Source organism: Lonchura striata, chromosome Z (genome assembly GCF_046129695.1).
Source record: "Lonchura striata isolate bLonStr1 chromosome Z, bLonStr1.mat, whole genome shotgun sequence".
Taxonomy (NCBI): domain Eukaryota; kingdom Metazoa; phylum Chordata; class Aves; order Passeriformes; family Estrildidae; genus Lonchura; species Lonchura striata.
The window spans coordinates 31,773,659-31,792,105 of NC_134642.1; the positions used below are offsets into that span (position 1 = coordinate 31,773,659).

Below are 18,447 nucleotides of genomic sequence, written 5' to 3' on the forward strand. Positions count from 1 at the left end.
ACTGAACTCTCTCTGTAGGAATGCATCCTTGTAGCATGGCCAAGTTCCAACTGGAGAGATGCTACACTCATTTCAAAGGCTATCTGGCATCAAGAAAAGGCTCTACACTTCCTACCTAAATCAACATAATAACTTCCTACCTAAGCAGCTTTTAAGTAAGGAAAAATAGATTTTAAGAAAGGAAACAAAAAAATTTCCAATCAAATACTTCTTAGTATCACACAAATGTACAATTACAATTTACCATCTTCAGAAAGCTGCCCCAATACTCTTGTAAGCATTTGAGTTTACAGATTCATGCAAGTCACCAGTTTACTAACTATTAAGTGGTCAAGTATATGCTAACTATAAACAAAGAAACCTAGTTACACTGCAGAAGACAAATGCACATTACCGAGTTTAAGAAATATTTACAAAGGTCCCTTGTAGGAACTCCATCTAGGAAGGGAATGCTGAATGTTAGTCTGGAGCACTGTACACAATGTTGCAATGAACAGCGCACAGCAAATCAGCACAGCTGCAGCAATGCTGCTGGCACCAATCTGCTCAAAGCTCTCACTTCACCCACCTCCGCAGGAGGCGGCTGACAACAGCATTCCTAGATGTTTTGCTCTAGTGCTCAGGAAATGGTTTGGATCAGACACCCCCCCATTAGGGTTGAAGAGCTATGACAAAAATGTTCTATGTAAATGTTCTATCAATCTCAAGAAGGCTAATTTATTTCTTCTGGAGTTTTTCCTATAAATCTAGCTTATCCTGAAAGCAGAATAGTACCACTAGGCATGACCATCATCTTACTACGAACAAACACCAACAGTAAGGAAACTCTGGGACATACTTAATAATGACTATGAACTGTAAATATTCTGTATATTATATAAATATTATGTATATTATGTAACTTTTAGTCTGCATTGATTTTGTTGGCCTGTTTGACATGGAATTTCATCTAGATGCTTTGTATCTAAGAACAAAAATAAGAAGGGTTTTTTTTTGTGCTGTGCTGATCCTTTAATAAAAAGACGAATTGTATTTATAGCAATTGGCTAAATAGTTACAGAAGCTACAGAAACATTAGTATCTTCATTTTAGCCACTTCAGATCTTTTTTAGAAAATTCTGAAATTCAATCTTTGCTCATAGGTGAAATAGTGTCAAAAATTAATGAAATAAATGAATTAATTTAGATCAGTGGAGAAGTTGCAAGATCAAACATCAAAAGCAAAAGCCGTTATTTTTTCCATTTATTTCCTTATAATTCAAGAAGTGGAAAAATCAAAGGTCTTGTAGTTTCAATTAAGGAAATACACTTTACTATTTCTTTAAGATCTAGACAAAAGTAAGTGATCTTCTGTCTTAATTCATTCAGATTGAGTTCTATAGTTCTCAAACTACTGAATTTTCAAACTTTAAAAAAACCCTACCTTCTGAATGGGTGAGTTTATAATCCCTTAAAAGTACGAAGATAAATACTTGAAATATTTTTTCTTAAGCTAGTAACAATTATTTAATATAAATTAGCCTTTTTGGGGAATTTTTCTAAATATTATTTATAAAGATTCTCTTTTGCTTCTCTCATTTTGTATAATATTTTTATTTTTCAGCTAAAAGAATGACACAAAATTACATCTGTTTTCTTCAATAGTATTAAAAAATTGACAAAAACACAGTTAAAAAACTTAGTCTTCATATATCTCATAGATGTACAAATGCATTAAGAGTGCATGTGGAGAAATAAATATATGTACATTCCAATGACAAAACACAAATCAAATCAAGATTAAGTAATTAGCACAAAACCTAATGCTACCATACCATGAATGTTCCTGAAATACATTTTACTGATTTCTGGGTAGTTAGCCATAATGTAGCATTCATGAAAATTCTGACTTAAAGGACTTAAATACTACCTTCTTGATGTATAAAAGGTACATGTAATGTACATATTTTCAGATATACTATAATATGGATTAACAGGTAGCACTGACACATCAAGACACACAACAAAGAATCCTCATTTACATAATTAACAGCAGCCACATAGGTACTTTTCCCCTTGTTCTTAATTTGCCTGAAAAAAAAAACTGGCATCTCCTTTTTTTTTTGCAACAACTACATGCCTTTTGTTACCATAACTTGATGCTGACTTGAGATGATTCCCACAATTTATACTAAGTCTAGTAATACTGTAAATGCTGTTTTAACACAAATGACCTGCTACTTGCACCAAAGCTACCAGCTCCTAAATGGAGTGCAGTGCAACTGCCCAAGTTTTCAATTTTAGCATGTCTGCGCAATTAATGTAAACAGCCTAAGACAGGCAACTCACATGACAGACACTTCTTCGTGGAATTTAAATAGAAGTGTAAAGAGTACAGTATTTCATATTAAGATTATAAGGCAAGAGGGTATTAGTGTAATAATCTGTAACAACTCCTATTACAGTTAGGGGAAGTCCTGTAATTTAATGCCCATCTCAACTATGAATCATTTTTGTAACATCTTAATTTCCAAACTTCAATATTTTCTACAAGAACTCAATTTCTCCATAGCTGATTTTCACACACTGACAGCCACTTCACTCCTCCTTAATCTATGTACTTCATTTTTGCATGACCTTGTTCGTTTTGTCTATCACACTGATAGTCCATTAACGAAGTTTTATTTCATCACAGAAGCAATAATTTACTAACTCTTGTGAAAGCTGAAACCTTTTCCTAGTTCACACAACCCATAAACTGATGACAGTCAGCAAGAAACAGAATACTACAGTAGTAGTGCTATCACTAGAAAAACAGCACAGAGTTCTACTTGTCCTGTCTGATAGCCCTTTTATTCAAAGGATGACACTACTTTTGTACAAATAGGGATGATATTAGTTTTATGACTTTGTTTCACAATAGAAACTTGTATGAGAGTTCACTAAAAGCTACTTTCAGGAGTTACCATCTTCTACCTGCATGATCTTCTTGTCTAGGGTGAATGATTTTCCACATAACATTACTCAAGTGAACATAATCTTCCAGGAGAACAGAAACAAAATAATGTCTCTCCTACCTTCAAAAGCTGCTTGCCAATTGTTGGACTCATTTTTTCATCCACCATAAGAATTACTATTCCTCTATCATCCATACCTCGGCGTCCTGCACGACCTGACATTTGAATGTATTCACCTGAGGATATCTACAATAAAATGAGAAAAAGAAATTAACAAACATCAAGAAAATAGCAGGAACTCATACTGTGCTGATTACAATTGCACAGTAAGTGATATGATGTACAAAAATTAGCAAAGAAGAGTTATCCAAGTTATCAAAGAGTTATCACAGATTGACTTTATTAGTCATACCATGAAACAACAACAATATAAATCCATGGCTATGAACAATATAAGTCAGCAGTAAAAGCTAATTAATGCTCTTACAGCTCTGTATCATGGGGCATCATTTTAATAAGCACAAAAACCATTTTACTAATGTCTTTTATAATGGAAGGTTGCTGACCATGCTGAAGATACAAAAGATCTTCAATATACCTGATAATGCATCTCAATCATCTTCAAATAATGCATCATTTCATTCAGATTATTCAAGAGTAATATTAATATGCTGATACTTGCAAAAGGAGTATTTTTATACCTCCTAACTGTGAGATGGAAGAGTTTTAAAAAAACTGGGACATGGACAAGAGGCAGCTACAACTGGTTATCTATGTCTCAGCAAGTTATAAACCAAGGGTTTTGTAATCTGTGGAACTGCATTCTAGGGTTTCACTTTAGGTCAGATTTTAAAAACTACTTAAAGCAAACTGTGCTAAATAATTTCAGAAGTTCCACATTTCTTCTATCTCAAAGCAAATCCATTCTTATATATATCTTACAGACACACAATCAAAATAAACACTTATATTGAACAGTCCAAACTAAGTTTGAAAAAATGTTTACTTCATAATTTGCATTGGTCAAGTCACTTGTCCTGTTCACAACAATTTTCCCACCTTTGAAGGATGAACCTTGGCTCTTATAAAGCTTTGCTGTGATGACTTGCAAGGCATGAGGCCTATTTCAAGTAAACCACATACCTAGTTTTAATGTCTAAAATTTTAGAATTATGAAAAAATCCTGCTGTAAGAAAATAAGACTCTTCCAAGGTCAATTAACTGTTTTCTTTGGTCTGTCAAAATTAGTTATCATTATGAGAGGATATGAAATCCATTTATTCTTCAGAGTTCTCTGATACAGAATGAATTATCTGGATATCAATTCTGGAAAACCTGTGCAGAAGTCCTAGTCTAATCAAATGTCTGCTGCTAACCTGTATTTCGTTCCTTTTTGATGTATCTATTATACAATCTCATGGACAATCTGAAGAACCTTGTCTTCTGAAATCTCTGTATTAACTATAAATGGATGAGACACAAATACTTTTGAAAGAAAAAGTACTTTCTACTACATTGAGGTGAACACACTAAGAGTAAATTTAATAAGGTTTATATAATTCAATTATTTTACAGAACCTCTCTATCACTTACCCATCGGAAATCTTTTCCATCAAATTTACTGGCACTTGTAAACAGCACAGTTCTGGCTGGCATATTAATTCCCATAGCAAACGTCTCTGTTGCAAATAAGGCCTAAACAAACAGACTGAAGTTAAGCAAGCAAAAAGAGAGGATCTCAAGCAAACACAAAAATAGTCAAAGGTTGCTCGACAAAATCACTCTGGATTTTACTATACCTGTGCAGTCAATAAAAGGAACACAGGCATATTCAATACTTAAAAACTGGACCAAAACCATTTTTTTGCCCTTCCTTATTTCTCCTGGGAAAGCATAAAAACTAAATAGATGTGTCCATGTGAAAAACTCAAAAAGAAAACATAATGGAGTGCAAATTATATTAATCAATAATAGTAATTCTTTTCAATATTCAAGTTCACAAGAAGAAAGCAGGAGTTAACTATCCAAAAAAACCACCACAACTTTCACCTTTACATTTTTTTTTTACTATTTGTCCTTAGTACAACCAACAATCAGCTTGGTAAATGTCCACGGTAATTTACAGGAGAAAGATGTAACATAAAATAGTTGAAGAAAATATTTAAATTAGACATTGCAAGTTCCAATACTTTAAGTAAATAAAAGCTGGAACACTTAAAATTACAGCTGCAGTGTAGATCTCCACTGTAATACTAGCATACACCCTGAGCTAAGGCGTACTTGGGTTTTCAGGATTACCAGCCACATATTCACAACAAACTACAGATGGACTTGAAAATCACCTTTATAAGGCCCTCTGAGAAAAGGATTTCTATGGTTTCTTTCAAGATAGGAAGCAAACCACCATGATGAATACCAATTCCTCGCTTCAGAAGGGGAAGCACATGTTCAACCTGGGAAGAAACATACAAAAGACCAGCAAACAAATTTTAGGATTTGTTACTAAATGTTGTACGGAAAGCCTCAACACTGCTCTAAGTGTTCATGTAATTCACTATTCCCCAATTTAAAATAAAATAACTACCCATTGAATCCCATAATATCCTGCTTAGAAGCTTGTATTTTTCCACTGTAAAGATGGGAAAACATCTATGCTTAGGCGTTATACAATCAATTAGACTGCAGATAGATGAATGCAATGCAACTTTTTGAAACCCTCAGCAATAAATAACTGCTAAGTGCATACTGCACTCCCACTTGAACTATTTCCAGACCTTTTTAACCCAGATCTATGTCTTTATAAACTCTCATGAGGGGTAGGAACTCCACTGTTAATTCTGATACATATTATCTGCTGGTATTGCAACTGGAAGGAATCCTCAGCACCTCTTTCATAATGACAAAAAGCAATGCAGGAGATACTAAAACCTGGGGAGACGAATGAGATTATCCACTTTTATAATTTCTGTACCCCTACAAACACCCACAACTTCAGAAGTTGCAGAAAACAGGAAAGCAGCAATTCAACTCTATTCAAAGGAACCCTTTTCAATCTCCACTCACCTGAGGAAGCTTTTTGTCTTCATCTGAGAGACAATCAATTGCATTATTGAAGACTTCTTCAACCATTTTTTTTTCTTCATCTAAGAAGGCAATTTTTTAGTTATTACAAAATAACTAAGGTTAATACCAGATGTAAATAAAGTAGCACCACATTCTAACATTTACAAAAGTGTACAAGAAAAAATGAGTGGAATACTGTGAAGTCTATACAAAACCACCCACACATGGTCAGGCAATCAAGATTCAATAAGCCTAGAGGAACCAGATGGTAACCAGAAGCAGACAATCAGAAAAAAGAAAAAGAAAACTAGAACAAACTTTTCAGAACAGTCCAAGCATCAGCCACTTGCAAGCTTGGGATTTATCAGTCTTATGTGCTCCCTGTCTACTTCTTAAACCTTCCCTGCTCCTCTTCTACCTACTAGTCCCTGTCTGCATTGATATAGAGGCTTTTTCCTGTTAACTCTTAAACCCTTACCACCAAGTAGTACGAATATCAAGAATATACATTCAAAGGTGTGCTTCTGAAGAAAATGTGAAAATGCACCTCTGCATTTACACATATCTTTAAATTTTCTGAAAGAAACACCTGCATTATTCTGCCACACCAAACCAAAATGTGCAAAGACTGGAGCAAATAAGCAGGCAAGAACCTTGAATAGCTCAAAAAACATGAAACAGTAAATTGATTTACAACAAATTCCTTACTTTTGTTAAAGCTCTTCAGATTTCCAAGAAGTAATGTGTTTAAATTTATTTGCAAAACTTGGTCTTAGCCAAGATGAAAAAAATCTTTGTTTTAGCCTTTGGTTTTTACTTTGAGAAGCAAGGGGAAGAAGGAAATAAAGAAAACTGGATTGCGTTGTCAAGAAATACCAGTCCAGTGGTTTGTTATACAGTTGTTTGGACTTTGCAAGTATATTATTTTTCTAATGAAAGTAACATGAAAATTTTGTGAAATACTTTTTAATGATCAGTCTTCTCCAATTATAGACAAAATTTTCTAGGAATTTTTGTGCTATTAGTACAATAAACAGCACACTGGAGCAAGAAATAGTTCAAAGTCGATGAACAGTTCAACACTGTGATGACCAAGTATATGACTGTGCACCTTTCTACTGAATACAGCTTGAGGTACCAGCACAGTAAATTAAAAAATCAGTATTTATGTTCCTTTTGGTTTTACACAAAATGTTCAACAGGAAAAGTGGTACTTCACATCAAAATTAATCTGTAACTAGAATTTAATTTATCTGTACCTGTATTGAAATCTAACTTTGTCATCTGAAGTGCATAAGCTTCACAGTCTTTCTTACTGAAGCTGAAAATAATCACAGGTTGGAAATTCCTTTCCATGATCATCTTCACAATCTTAAAAACATTTGAAGGACCTGCAGAAAGATTTCATTAATTTAAATTAAATTTTACAACAAAAAGTATCTTATGGAGTAATTGAGACGCAAGCACAACTTCCATAGCACTTTGAAAAAAATTCATACCAAAGTTTACCTCAGAATGGGTTAAACTCACCTTTTGTTCCTCCTTTCCTGCCTTTCTGGTCCCCTTTTGCTAAGTCTCCTGCATCTCTAAGCACTTGCATTGCTGTATTAAAATTATCTTCTCTGAAATCTCCCTAGATATAAAAGACAGACTTTATAAATAGTTACTTACTTTGAAAATAGCCCTCTTAAAAATACTTAGTGCTTTGCACAGCCAGTACCATTACCCCACATATACACATACACAGGTAAAAAACAATGCATAAGCTATCAAAAGAGTTTACTAGGTCATTGTCACAGCTCAGAACTGCACTGGTGTGTCTCTGAAGTTACTGCCCATTGTTCTATCCAGCACTCTACCTGCCATGCCACAGCTGCTGAATGACACAGTACTAAAACTGACTTTTAGGAATGTCCACACAAAACCACACTGCCTAATGAAAGCATATCTTCCAAGTGCAGCACTACTGTTAATGCCATTAGCAACTGATGAGTGAGCTAATGATAATCAAGTTTTTAGTTCAAAAACACCTTAAGAAACAAAGATACTTTGTCCCTTGACTAAGTCAAATTTATGTGCCACTATGTTTTCTTTAGAGTGAGAAACAGTACAAGAAACTTCAACTACTTTGCAGATTTACAGAAAGCAGCATGCTTTCTGTAAACAACAAAAAAAAAACAAGGCTGTAAAACAAACAAGGCTGTGGACACTTAAGATATTTCAGGGAAGTATTACTCAGCTCACTGCATGACATCAGATAATAAAACCAATTTGTTGTGTAAGACTCCAAAAATCTAAAAGCAATTCAGAGATCACCATTACTCAGTTGTACTTAATTTTAACAAAAACATCCTTTATACAGCCTATCCGAATTTTTCAAGAGCTCAAGCTTTTGACTGTTCAGTGAAGAAAACAAACTTTCAGGCAAACTGAGCATTCCTTACATTTTCATCAACAACCAGATGGAGTCCATCTCCTCCTGCTGGAAATATATAGTGCTGCAGTGGAGTGGGTCGATAGTCAGTGTAAATCACATGGCAAGGCTATAAAGAAAGAAATCACATAAATATTTCATAATTGCATTGTAATATCACTTGCATAATGGAAAATCCAATACATTACTATTAAAATACAACCTTCTAAAAACCAGAAATTAAGGCTTTCAGAAACTAAGATAACAAATTTTCTTTCTTGACAATGAATTTTGTGCTAATGACATTGCTTAAGAAAATGCAACTGTTTTAGAACACAAGTTGGGTACAAAAATTCTTTCTCATAAACACAAAAAGTAAAGATAGCCAGTATTTCTTTCAGCATTAGTAGACAGACTTGAAATATTAACATCTTCTAAAAATCAAAGGAAAGCCTGTTCATTTGTACTTTGTAGAAAAAGAAAAAAAAAGCATTATTGAAACACCTAAAAAAGACTCACAGTAGACTTTCATGAGCATTTAAGGTGTTGATGCATTAAGAAAGCTTGTTTAAGAAAAAAAACAACCACTTCCATTAAAACATTAAATATTACATAAATCTACATTTTAAAAACCCACACATGTCTGCAACACAAAGTCAAGGTTTTGTGGGCAAAATAAACATTTTATATTATAAATAGACATTTTTCTTATATTATACTCCCTGCATTACAAACAACATAAGAATCAATCTCCAGAATATTTTTAAACTTGGACTAATCTCCCCAGTTCTAATTCACAAATTCTTTGCTATAAATGCATGTCTTAGAAAAAAACAGAATAGAATTTAAAACCTAAAGGATACAGGACAGGATAGATTTCTTAAATAACACTTCTCTCACTTGCTTGCAAATATATATAGTATTTCCCATGGATATAAGATTTGCTTTCAATTTCTACATGGCATTTTACAGGGATCCTCAGCAAAATTCACCTAATAACCTCTTGTCTATTAGCCCTCAGAAAATCACTGTATGTTCACCATATTTCATAATTCATAATGTTTGCTGAAATCAGGCAGGTGGCTAAATAATTGTGAAAATAAACATTAAGAAACAGTTCTAATGTTGCCATTCAGAAGCAACAGCCAATATACCTGCAAAAGTAGGAATACAGCTAGAGAAGCCAGGAGTGACCTATACTATCACGTATATGCAATAAAATGACTAAAAAGATACTTGGAGGCCCAGTTATCAACCAGACAGTATTATGTCACAAGACAAAAAGCACAGAGGTACAGCATATTGGAAATATTACCTGTTTGTGAAGATGGCAGATCCATTCAGCAAACTGACGGGCGTTTGGAATAGTTGCAGAAAGGAACACATAGTGTACATTATCAGGAAGCAAAATAATAGTCTCTTCCCAAACCACGCCACGTTCTGAAAATGGAAAAGCAGATGGGAAATTTATGTGAACAAAGTATTTTTCTTATTCCTGAAGCCAAAGAACAACATGCTTAAAAACAAAGAGAGACAAAAAATAAAACAAATTTTCTCTACACAAGTGGGGTTTATCAAAGGCATCAAAGTGGTTTCTGCTTTGTTGAAGAAAATACAAACTGCAACATATAATTATATAATTAAACTGCAAATATAATTATATAAATAATAATTCAGATGGAAACAAATTGTGAATTATTTATACAAAAAGATAATTTTTACAAGAGAAAATTAGACTTAATTCTTCAAAAGAAAAAGAAATTGTTCTTGGGGAAAAAATGTATTTGAAATGTGAGATTTGAAAAGACAAACAGTATATATAGGATACCTGTATCTCTCATGTAGTGAATTTCGTCAAAAATAACCCATGCGACTTCACGCATAACCTCAGAACCTCTGTAAAGCATACTTCTCAAGATCTAGAAAAGGAAGTAAAAGTTGAATCCCTTCTCATGAAGTAACAACAGTCATACTACATAGACATCAGTAAGAAACTGACAGAATTTTGGATTCACTTTTACATGAATATATGAAATCGTATTTTGCAAAAAACAAAAAAGCATTTAAAGGTAGGTTTTGAGATGCTTTCCAAGTTCATTCCAATCTAACAATCTCACTACCTGAGAAAAACTGGTTTCTCTGAAAGGAACATGAAAGAATGAGGCACTGCATTTCTCCAAGCTTCCACTGTCAGGTAACTGTTACATCTTTACAGATATACATCTGCAAGACCCCTTTTTACCTCATCCTAATAGATAATTTCTCTGTGATTAAAAGGAAATCTTTTGTCAGAAATCAAATCATTCCATCTCTTTAATATTTCCCTACTAAAATGATGCCTGCTCCTTTGATAAAGGCAAAAAGAGCAAAATTTCAACTCATAGCTGCATTTCTACAACAGAAATACGACAAAGCTTTGTAAATAATAGTCTGTTACTAAAGGTGAAAAGCCAAGTATGACTGGAGTTCTAGCACCTATTGTGAACAACTCAGCTGTCCTTCAATGATTTCACTCTTCCTACTTTGCCTTTCTAGAACAAAATACTGACCACGGGATTTAGGAAATCTGACTTTCAGCATTTCACCTCTACAGAATACTCAATGTCTTGAGCACTCAGGAAATTAAATTCTGACTTTCTCCACATTAAAATCTGAAGTTCCCGACTTAAGAGTTGAAAAGCATAAATTCACAGAGATTTACCTAACTTTTTAAATAACCAAAGTTAAAACATTCAAATAAGTCATAATGAACTTTAGAACATTTTCAATCCTAACTAGGCCACTTTAGTATCTTAAAATTAGACCTCCCCAATCAAAGAGGGTAGAAGAAAACACAGATCAAGAATTAATGCCTGTCTTACCTCAGTTGTCATTACCAAACAAGAAGCTGTAGGATTAATGGTGACATCCCCAGTCATCAAACCAACATCCTGAAATTCTTCATACATCTCACGGTACTTCTGATTACTCAAAGCTTTAATTGGACTTGTAAATATCACGCGCTGCTTTTCCCTTAAAGCCAGGGCAATTGCATACCTGTATTCAAACAATATCCATATTATCCGCTGCAATATCCATACTAACAGCTGTCAGGAAGACAGAGCATATTACTTCACTTAAGAACAAAATAAACTGTGCAATTCAGAACACCAAGAAACTGATCCACAGCATTTGAATCCATGCTCTAATACATCTAGCATTTCCTATCCAGATTATTAAGTTCAGGGCAACTACATATGCATCTCTGCAGAGTGAAAGATGTTTAAACACCAAGTCAACTGATTTCTATAGAAAAGAAAGAGTACATGTAATCTAATTAAAAAACTGTGTCACAACAAAATTATTTTTATTTGAACCCATGCTCTAATATATCCCCATGTACATTTCACTTCTTATTTCAGGTCTGAACCAAACCCTGACAGAGAAGATGCTGACTATATCAAACCACTGCTTCTAGCAAAGCAAAAAGCCACAGAAGAAAGTCCTTACTTCTTCTAGCCAGGGGCTAGAAAAACCTTTTTTCACGAATTACAGAAATCTGTTTTGAAGTAACTCCCATTTCAATCTATACAGTAATACCTTGATAGTTTAAAAATAAAAGCTAAGCTTAAACACAAATTAAGATTTTCGCTTTTCATTACTAAATGACAAAAGATGTAACTTTTATATTCAAGAGCAGCTAATTCAATGCTAACACTGATGGACTGAATATTCTACCAAGAAATTGGGATGCAACATAGAGCCTGTTAGAAAAGTACTTACTCAGCACAAACAGTTTTACCAGCTGATGTATGAGCTGACACCAACACAGACTGGTTATTATCTACACAAAGAATAGCTTCCCTCTGGAAGGCATCAAGAATAAATGGATATTCCTAGAAAGAAAAGACCAAAATATTACAGAAATTGAAGACAGACTTACATCTATCCACTCTTCTGACTGACCTAGTATGCAAATTGGAGGCAGAAATTAAATCCTGCAGAGACTTGTAATTTCTGCTGATCTTAACCCACTGTTATGCAATGACTTTGTATTTAAGTATTTTTATCTCATATCATACCTAAGATTTTTGCCTGTGCCTTGTTGCTATAGCAAATGAAAATCTTGCCCTGATGACTGAATTTTTGCTCATTTACCAGCTTAGGAAGAGAACCAGAATGCTACCCCTGCCTGATGTTACAAAAAGAATAGACATCGTAACAGCCTATCCACCTCATTCAACCACATATTTTTTCTACCAAATTTTAAATACAAAACAAATTTTATTTATGACAGACCTTTTACAAACCTTATTTAGAAAGTACCTAATTTTCCCCTCTACTCTCACTTACTATGTACAGCATGTAAAACATGTAAACACATACTTTTGCAGCTTTTCCAGTTCTTGGCTTCAGACCTGTGAATTCTTCATTTGCTGGAAGTGCAACCTATAAGACATTTAAAATAAAATCAGTTGCAGATTTCTGTGTCCACGGCAGTGACATTTCTGGCAATGTGAAATGCATGAAAACCAATTTGAAATTCTGTTATCCTGTTTCTACAAGCTCATGTGTCAAGGGTTCATTCCTTACTCTCAAGAGCTTTTCAATCAATCTTTATATTCTCTTGCCTAAGCAATGCTGCTTCTCTCACTTCTCTGATATCCCTACTGTCTTGTTGAGACATTACTGCTTCACCTGCCTTGAAACACTAGCTTTTCAGCCAAGACACAATCATGTGCTCTGGACAGTGGACATTTGAAGTAATTACTGAACTCATATCAATAATGTTCTATTTCCAAATACACTGTATGTATAGTAACTAATTGTAACATTCTCATTCCTGGCCAATATCTAATATTTATTCCCTTTAAATACATAAGCACTCTTCAGTTACTAAGTAACTGAAAGGCAAACCTTTAATAGACATCTCAGAATAAGACAAACTGTACACAGACGAGCTTTAGAACACTGATCAGCAACTGTATATACTATTTCCTCATTACCAAAGTCTGATGATACAGAGCCCTTGAATGTGACCCTAATTACCTTGAACTAGATCTGGAAAACAGCACAGAAAATAAAAAGACTGTAACAGTAAACGGTGGTTAAAATTTACATATTTGAAACCAATCAGCGGTCAGCTTTGAATATTGACACCTGGTGTAACCACTGAAGACACTGGACACGCCTCTGAGAACATGTTAAAAGCAGAGAACCCCAGGGGAATTTCCCCATTTGTTCTGGTCAGTGAAGAGTTCAGACCTTGTGTGGGGGGTGGGGGAAGCCATGTGGCCTAAGAAGTAGGCCCAGGGTGTGAAGGGACTGGAACCCATCCCACCCTTGCGGATGGAAGGGTGGAGAAAAACTGAGATGTCTTCATTCCTCTCCCTGCCCTCCTCCCAGTCCCAGAGGGAGAAAGAGACAGAGAGCCTATGCTGTGCTAAAACACCTGGAAATTTGGTATCATGTGGGAGCCCCAGACTTTTAACCCCTTATTGGACAATGAAAGCTTTGTGAAACATTAATCCTCCTTGATCTGAAAGAGAAGAGAGACAGCCTGAAACATGAGATGTTAGAAGAAATCCTAGGTGGGAGGAGATGATGGAGTGGCTGGACTTGCCTTGTATAGCCATAGACTGAACCAATTTCTCCTGCAACAGAGACTGCATTTTTAGGGGGATGCAATGACCTGAGCCAGGAGAGTGGTCAGCTTCAGTGAGTGGTGTCATACACAGGAGTGGAGTGAAGAGGGAAAAGTTGAGGGTGTGGTGGTGCCCTATGTCTTCAGGGATGAAGATCTCTGTTCTTGAGACCTCAGCCCCAGGGGAGGAGAAAATGGGGGGGGACTGTTGTCACGAAATTAGAAACTGTTGTTCCTTGGTCCTTGGCAAAGCATCCTTAAAAGAACCCTATGAGCAGTTTCAGTCCATGGATGGTGGTGAGAGCACCGTACATGGAAGGATGACATATTTTCTCCTGGCGGTGCCATGTATGACATGGAAACACAAGAGGCTGCAACTGTGTTTCCTGGGGGAATCTATGGTGCAAGAAAGACTCCTCTCTCCCTTGACGGACTGGGAATTGATTATCTGAGGGGTGGTAACTTGATCAAGAATCCAAGATTTTCTCTCACAGTGTTTTGTTGGAAATTGGGTGGGGGTCGGGAGGAATGTTTTGGAGGGTTTTCATTCTGAATTGTGTATTCCTTTTATTATAGTTATAGGTTAATGAAGTTTTTTTTCTTTATTTCTAAGCTCAAGCCTGCTCTGCTCTGTTTCTGGTCACATCTTACAGCACTCACTTGAGAAAAATACATTTTCATGGGTGCACTGGCATTGCGCCAGTGTCAAACCATGACAGAAGAGAAACCTGTTTTACCAACCAGTAGGTTTTTCTCCTCAGATGTTCTTGGTGCCTTACAAATGTAGAAACCTATCAATACTACCATCAAGTTTTTCAAAATCATTCATCTTATTGAAAGTATGATTGAAACTCCTCTGATAAGATAGCCTACTAATTTTTCAAGTGTGTTTTGTGCATGCTCAGTGTCAGATACAGACTTCAAACTCTTCACAATCTTAAATATAATATGAAATACTGTATCTGCTAGAGTGCAAGAAAGCTTTGCAGAGGGATCGGGACAGACTGATCAATGGGCAAAGACCAATGGTGTGAACTTCAGCAAGGTTAAGTACTAGGTCCTGCCCCTGTGTCCTGCTGGGCCATAACAACTCTAAGCAGCAATGCAGGCATCCCCAGGTGGGGAGTGTTTTTTTTCTCCAATGTAACAAGCAAAAGAAGAATATGAAATTACCTTAAACTGTGAATAGGGATATTGAACATTAGAAAAGAGTTGTCAAGCATTGGACCAGCCTGTCCGGGAAAATGGTTATCATCACTAAAGACGCTTAAGAAATGTGTAAATGTGGCACTTGGGGACAAGGTTTAGGGAAGGACTTGGCAGTGCTGGGTTAGTGGTTTGACTCAATGATCTCAAAGGCCTTTTCCAACCTAAAAAATTCTTTGATTCTGTGGTATAACAATTGCAAGAAGAAAAAAGAATACTGTTATACTGGCAATGACACACACAATTAGGTGTAACAAGTCTGTATATTGTTTAATGTGCTTTTTTCACTCCACTCACCTCATGCGTACAACCTTCAACCGTTTCCACAGACTGCACCTTTACTTGAGGCATCAGATCTATCAGACTATAAAAAATATGAGTTAGGATTGCCAAAAAGTATGAAAATATCCTGTTTTTATAAAAGTGAACATATAGAATTTCACCTGTGCTTAAACTGCAACACTAAAAAAAATGGATGTGCAGTCTTGGCATGGACAGACTGCAGAGGTTTACTACCAGCAAGTTAAAATTTTGCTACCATATAAATCTACTTTAGCTATTGATCAAAAATTGCACCACAAAACAGCACCTGGGTCACATTTACTCACATACACTTTTACAATTAAATGAGGACTTTTTTCAAGATAGAGTGAAACAAAATTCAACACTTGTACTCCTACTACTAGTCAACACAGAGTAAGAACACCTTGAAGCATCCCAAGCACCTGCCTGAGGACAAGGCCCCTCTTTTCTTCCTTAGTTCCTTCTCTCATGGCCACAAGAAAGGACTGGAGTCCCATTCCATGAAACTATTTATTTCTGATGTATACATTCTACTGATACCACTAACACAGAAAATTAGTTAGAACTTTGGCTCTGGTTCTGTTTTGTTTCTATGCACTTACCCTTTACAGTGTTTTGAGAAGTCTTCAAAAGAACTTCTCACAGAAATAAGATGCTGAACTTCACAAAAGTTATATGAAAGACCGAATGATAATGCAATTATCACCTTACATGCCTCAAAAGCCTTTTTTGTCTTATTGCCGATTTATTTTTCCTGTATCCCAAGCCAAATATCTCTTTCAATGTCATGGTACACAGCAAGCCTGCCTCCTTTCATGTGCTTCCATCTCATCTCCTGCTCTGTGTGAAATCAACACAATGGCTTTGACTACAAGTCACTGACTCAATGAGTAACTACAAATCCGTTAACATTTTCTACTGCAGAGGTCTACAGGTGTGCAGTATTATTTTAAATATACCCAGCTTTCATCGCTGCTGAGGCTGCACTGGCAACACTTCCTCATTTGAACAGATAATGGAAAATCGAACTTGTGTAAATTCACTTTTACAGGAAAACACTGCAAAACTCCTTTATGTCAACTGTCCCCAACTAGCACATAACTAATCAAGGTGGCTTGCTAAGACTACCTTACACATTAAGCTAAGCACTTACTTAACATCTTCTGATAAAACATCTTCCAGTTTTGGTTTTTTTCCCAAAATGACATTTTCAGTACTATCCTCAACTTCCCTTTTTGGCTTGACTATTGCTGCTGGTACTGCAGGTTTTTCTTCCACTCGTTTTCTGCAACATAAGCACACAAGAAATTTAAATTTTGCCTCATTTATTTATGCATTTTCAGGAAAGAAAATTTCAAAGGCAACTGTGATCCCACTGCACTTCGGGAAAAACCCAGGTAACCTGACTCACAAAAACTGCCATAGGATTTCAAACCAGTACCCAGATAAGCTGGCCACCAGGTCCCCACACTCCCCAGCTGGCCACAGAGCCAGGGATTTGGAAAAGTGCGTCACAGAATTACAGAATGGGTCAGGTTGGAAGCGACCACAGCGGCCCATCTGGTCCAACCTCCCTGCTCAAGCAGGACCGTCCTAGAGCGCATTGCACAGAACTGGATCCAGATAGGACTTAAATGCGTCCAGTAAGGGAGATTCCAAAAACTCTGAAAAATCTGTTCCAGTGCACAGTCACCCACGCACTTAAGAAATTCTTCCTCACGTTCAGGTGAAACTTCGTGTACATCAGTTTCGGGCTGCTGGCGCTTGTCCAATTGCTCGGCACAACCAAGAAGAGCATGGCTGCATCCTCTTACTACTTTTCCTTCAGATACTGACAGACATTCCCGAAACTGACAGACATTCCCGAAGACCTGAGGCGGTTCAGCAGCTCAAACACGCCGGAAGAAGCAGGACCAAACGTTACAGCCCTCATCCCGCCGCCAGAGCACCCCCGGTACTGCTGTCCTAGCCCGGCTCTGTACCCTTACCCCGGCCTCCTGGCACCTTCGGCGGGGCTCGCTTTGCTCTTCTTGGTGCCAGAAGCAGCGGCGGCCGCGTCCTCCTCGAACACGCTGAAGAGCTCATCCCCGAAGGCCTCCGCCATCTTAGCCGCCGCGCTCCCACAATGCCCCGCGCGGGCCGCACAGTTCGCGCGAGAAGGGCCCTTCCGAGCCCGCCCCCCGGCGGGGGCTCCCGCCGGCCTTGGAACCGGTAGCCGCCCACACGGCCCGTGCTCGATGTCAGCCTCGGTTTCTGTCCGAGTCTGGATCTCCTTCCCGATGCCGAACCCCTCCGCAGCCCCCCCGAGGGCACACGTGGTCCTTCCCCCCTTGGGGCTGGTCTGCAAAAAGCCGACACAGGCCGCGCGGCCCGCGCGCGTGCGCTAGAGGCGTTGGCCAATGGGGGGAGGCGGCGGCGGCGCGCCGCGCGCGGTGCCCGGATGTGCGCGCGCGCAGAGCGGGTGGGGGCGCCATGGGCGGCCGCAACAAGAAGCAGCGCGCGGGCAGCGCGGCTCACGCGGCCGCCGCCGCCGCCGCCCGCGCCCGCGCCGCGCAGGCCGGGGCGGCCGCGGAGCCGGGCAGCCGCGCCGCCCCGCCGCGGCCGGCCCCCGCCTCCAAGGAGCCGCGTCCCAGACAAGGTAGCGTGGCCCGCCGAGCCCTGGCAGCGGCCGTGCCGTGCTGTGGCGGAGGGGGATGCGCTGTGCGCGTCCGTGGCTGAGGGTGCTATGGCTGGAGAGACAGAGCCCTCAGGGAGCCCCCGAGGATGCGGCTGCCGCGGACTGCCGCGTTTCGAGGCGAGGCCGGCCATTGGAGTGGTGTTTCTCAGCGTTGGGAGAGACAGCTGGAATTGCTTCGCTCCTAAAGTGGTTGGGCCTGGCTACAGCCCGGCTTGTTTGTCTAGCT

General features: G+C 37.9%; 2 protein-coding genes across 2 annotated transcripts in view; one reads left to right on the forward strand and one right to left on the reverse strand.

Annotated features, from left to right (window-relative positions):
• The window catches only part of MTREX (Mtr4 exosome RNA helicase), a 43,974-nt gene extending 26,056 nt beyond the window's left edge, over positions 1-17,918 (reverse strand). Inside the window, exons 1-15 of the mRNA XM_021534309.2 lie at positions 17,533-17,918; positions 16,698-16,829; positions 15,539-15,605; positions 12,778-12,840; positions 12,175-12,287; positions 11,274-11,448; positions 10,241-10,331; positions 9,728-9,852; positions 8,444-8,542; positions 7,530-7,632; positions 7,259-7,390; positions 6,000-6,079; positions 5,279-5,389; positions 4,530-4,631; positions 3,057-3,182 (exon numbers count right to left, since the gene is read on the reverse strand). Of these exons, the coding sequence (XP_021389984.1) occupies positions 3,057-3,182; positions 4,530-4,631; positions 5,279-5,389; positions 6,000-6,079; positions 7,259-7,390; positions 7,530-7,632; positions 8,444-8,542; positions 9,728-9,852; positions 10,241-10,331; positions 11,274-11,448; positions 12,175-12,287; positions 12,778-12,840; positions 15,539-15,605; positions 16,698-16,829; positions 17,533-17,648 (1,635 nt within the window). The 5' untranslated portion in view covers positions 17,649-17,918. The remainder of the gene's footprint in view (positions 1-3,056; positions 3,183-4,529; positions 4,632-5,278; positions 5,390-5,999; positions 6,080-7,258; positions 7,391-7,529; positions 7,633-8,443; positions 8,543-9,727; positions 9,853-10,240; positions 10,332-11,273; positions 11,449-12,174; positions 12,288-12,777; positions 12,841-15,538; positions 15,606-16,697; positions 16,830-17,532) is intronic.
• Positions 17,919-18,016: 98 nt separating this feature from the next.
• The window catches only part of DHX29 (DExH-box helicase 29), a 28,956-nt gene continuing 28,525 nt past the window's right edge, over positions 18,017-18,447 (forward strand). Inside the window, exon 1 of the mRNA XM_021534308.2 lies at positions 18,017-18,182. Coding sequence (XP_021389983.1) covers positions 18,017-18,182 — 166 coding nt within the window. The remainder of the gene's footprint in view (positions 18,183-18,447) is intronic.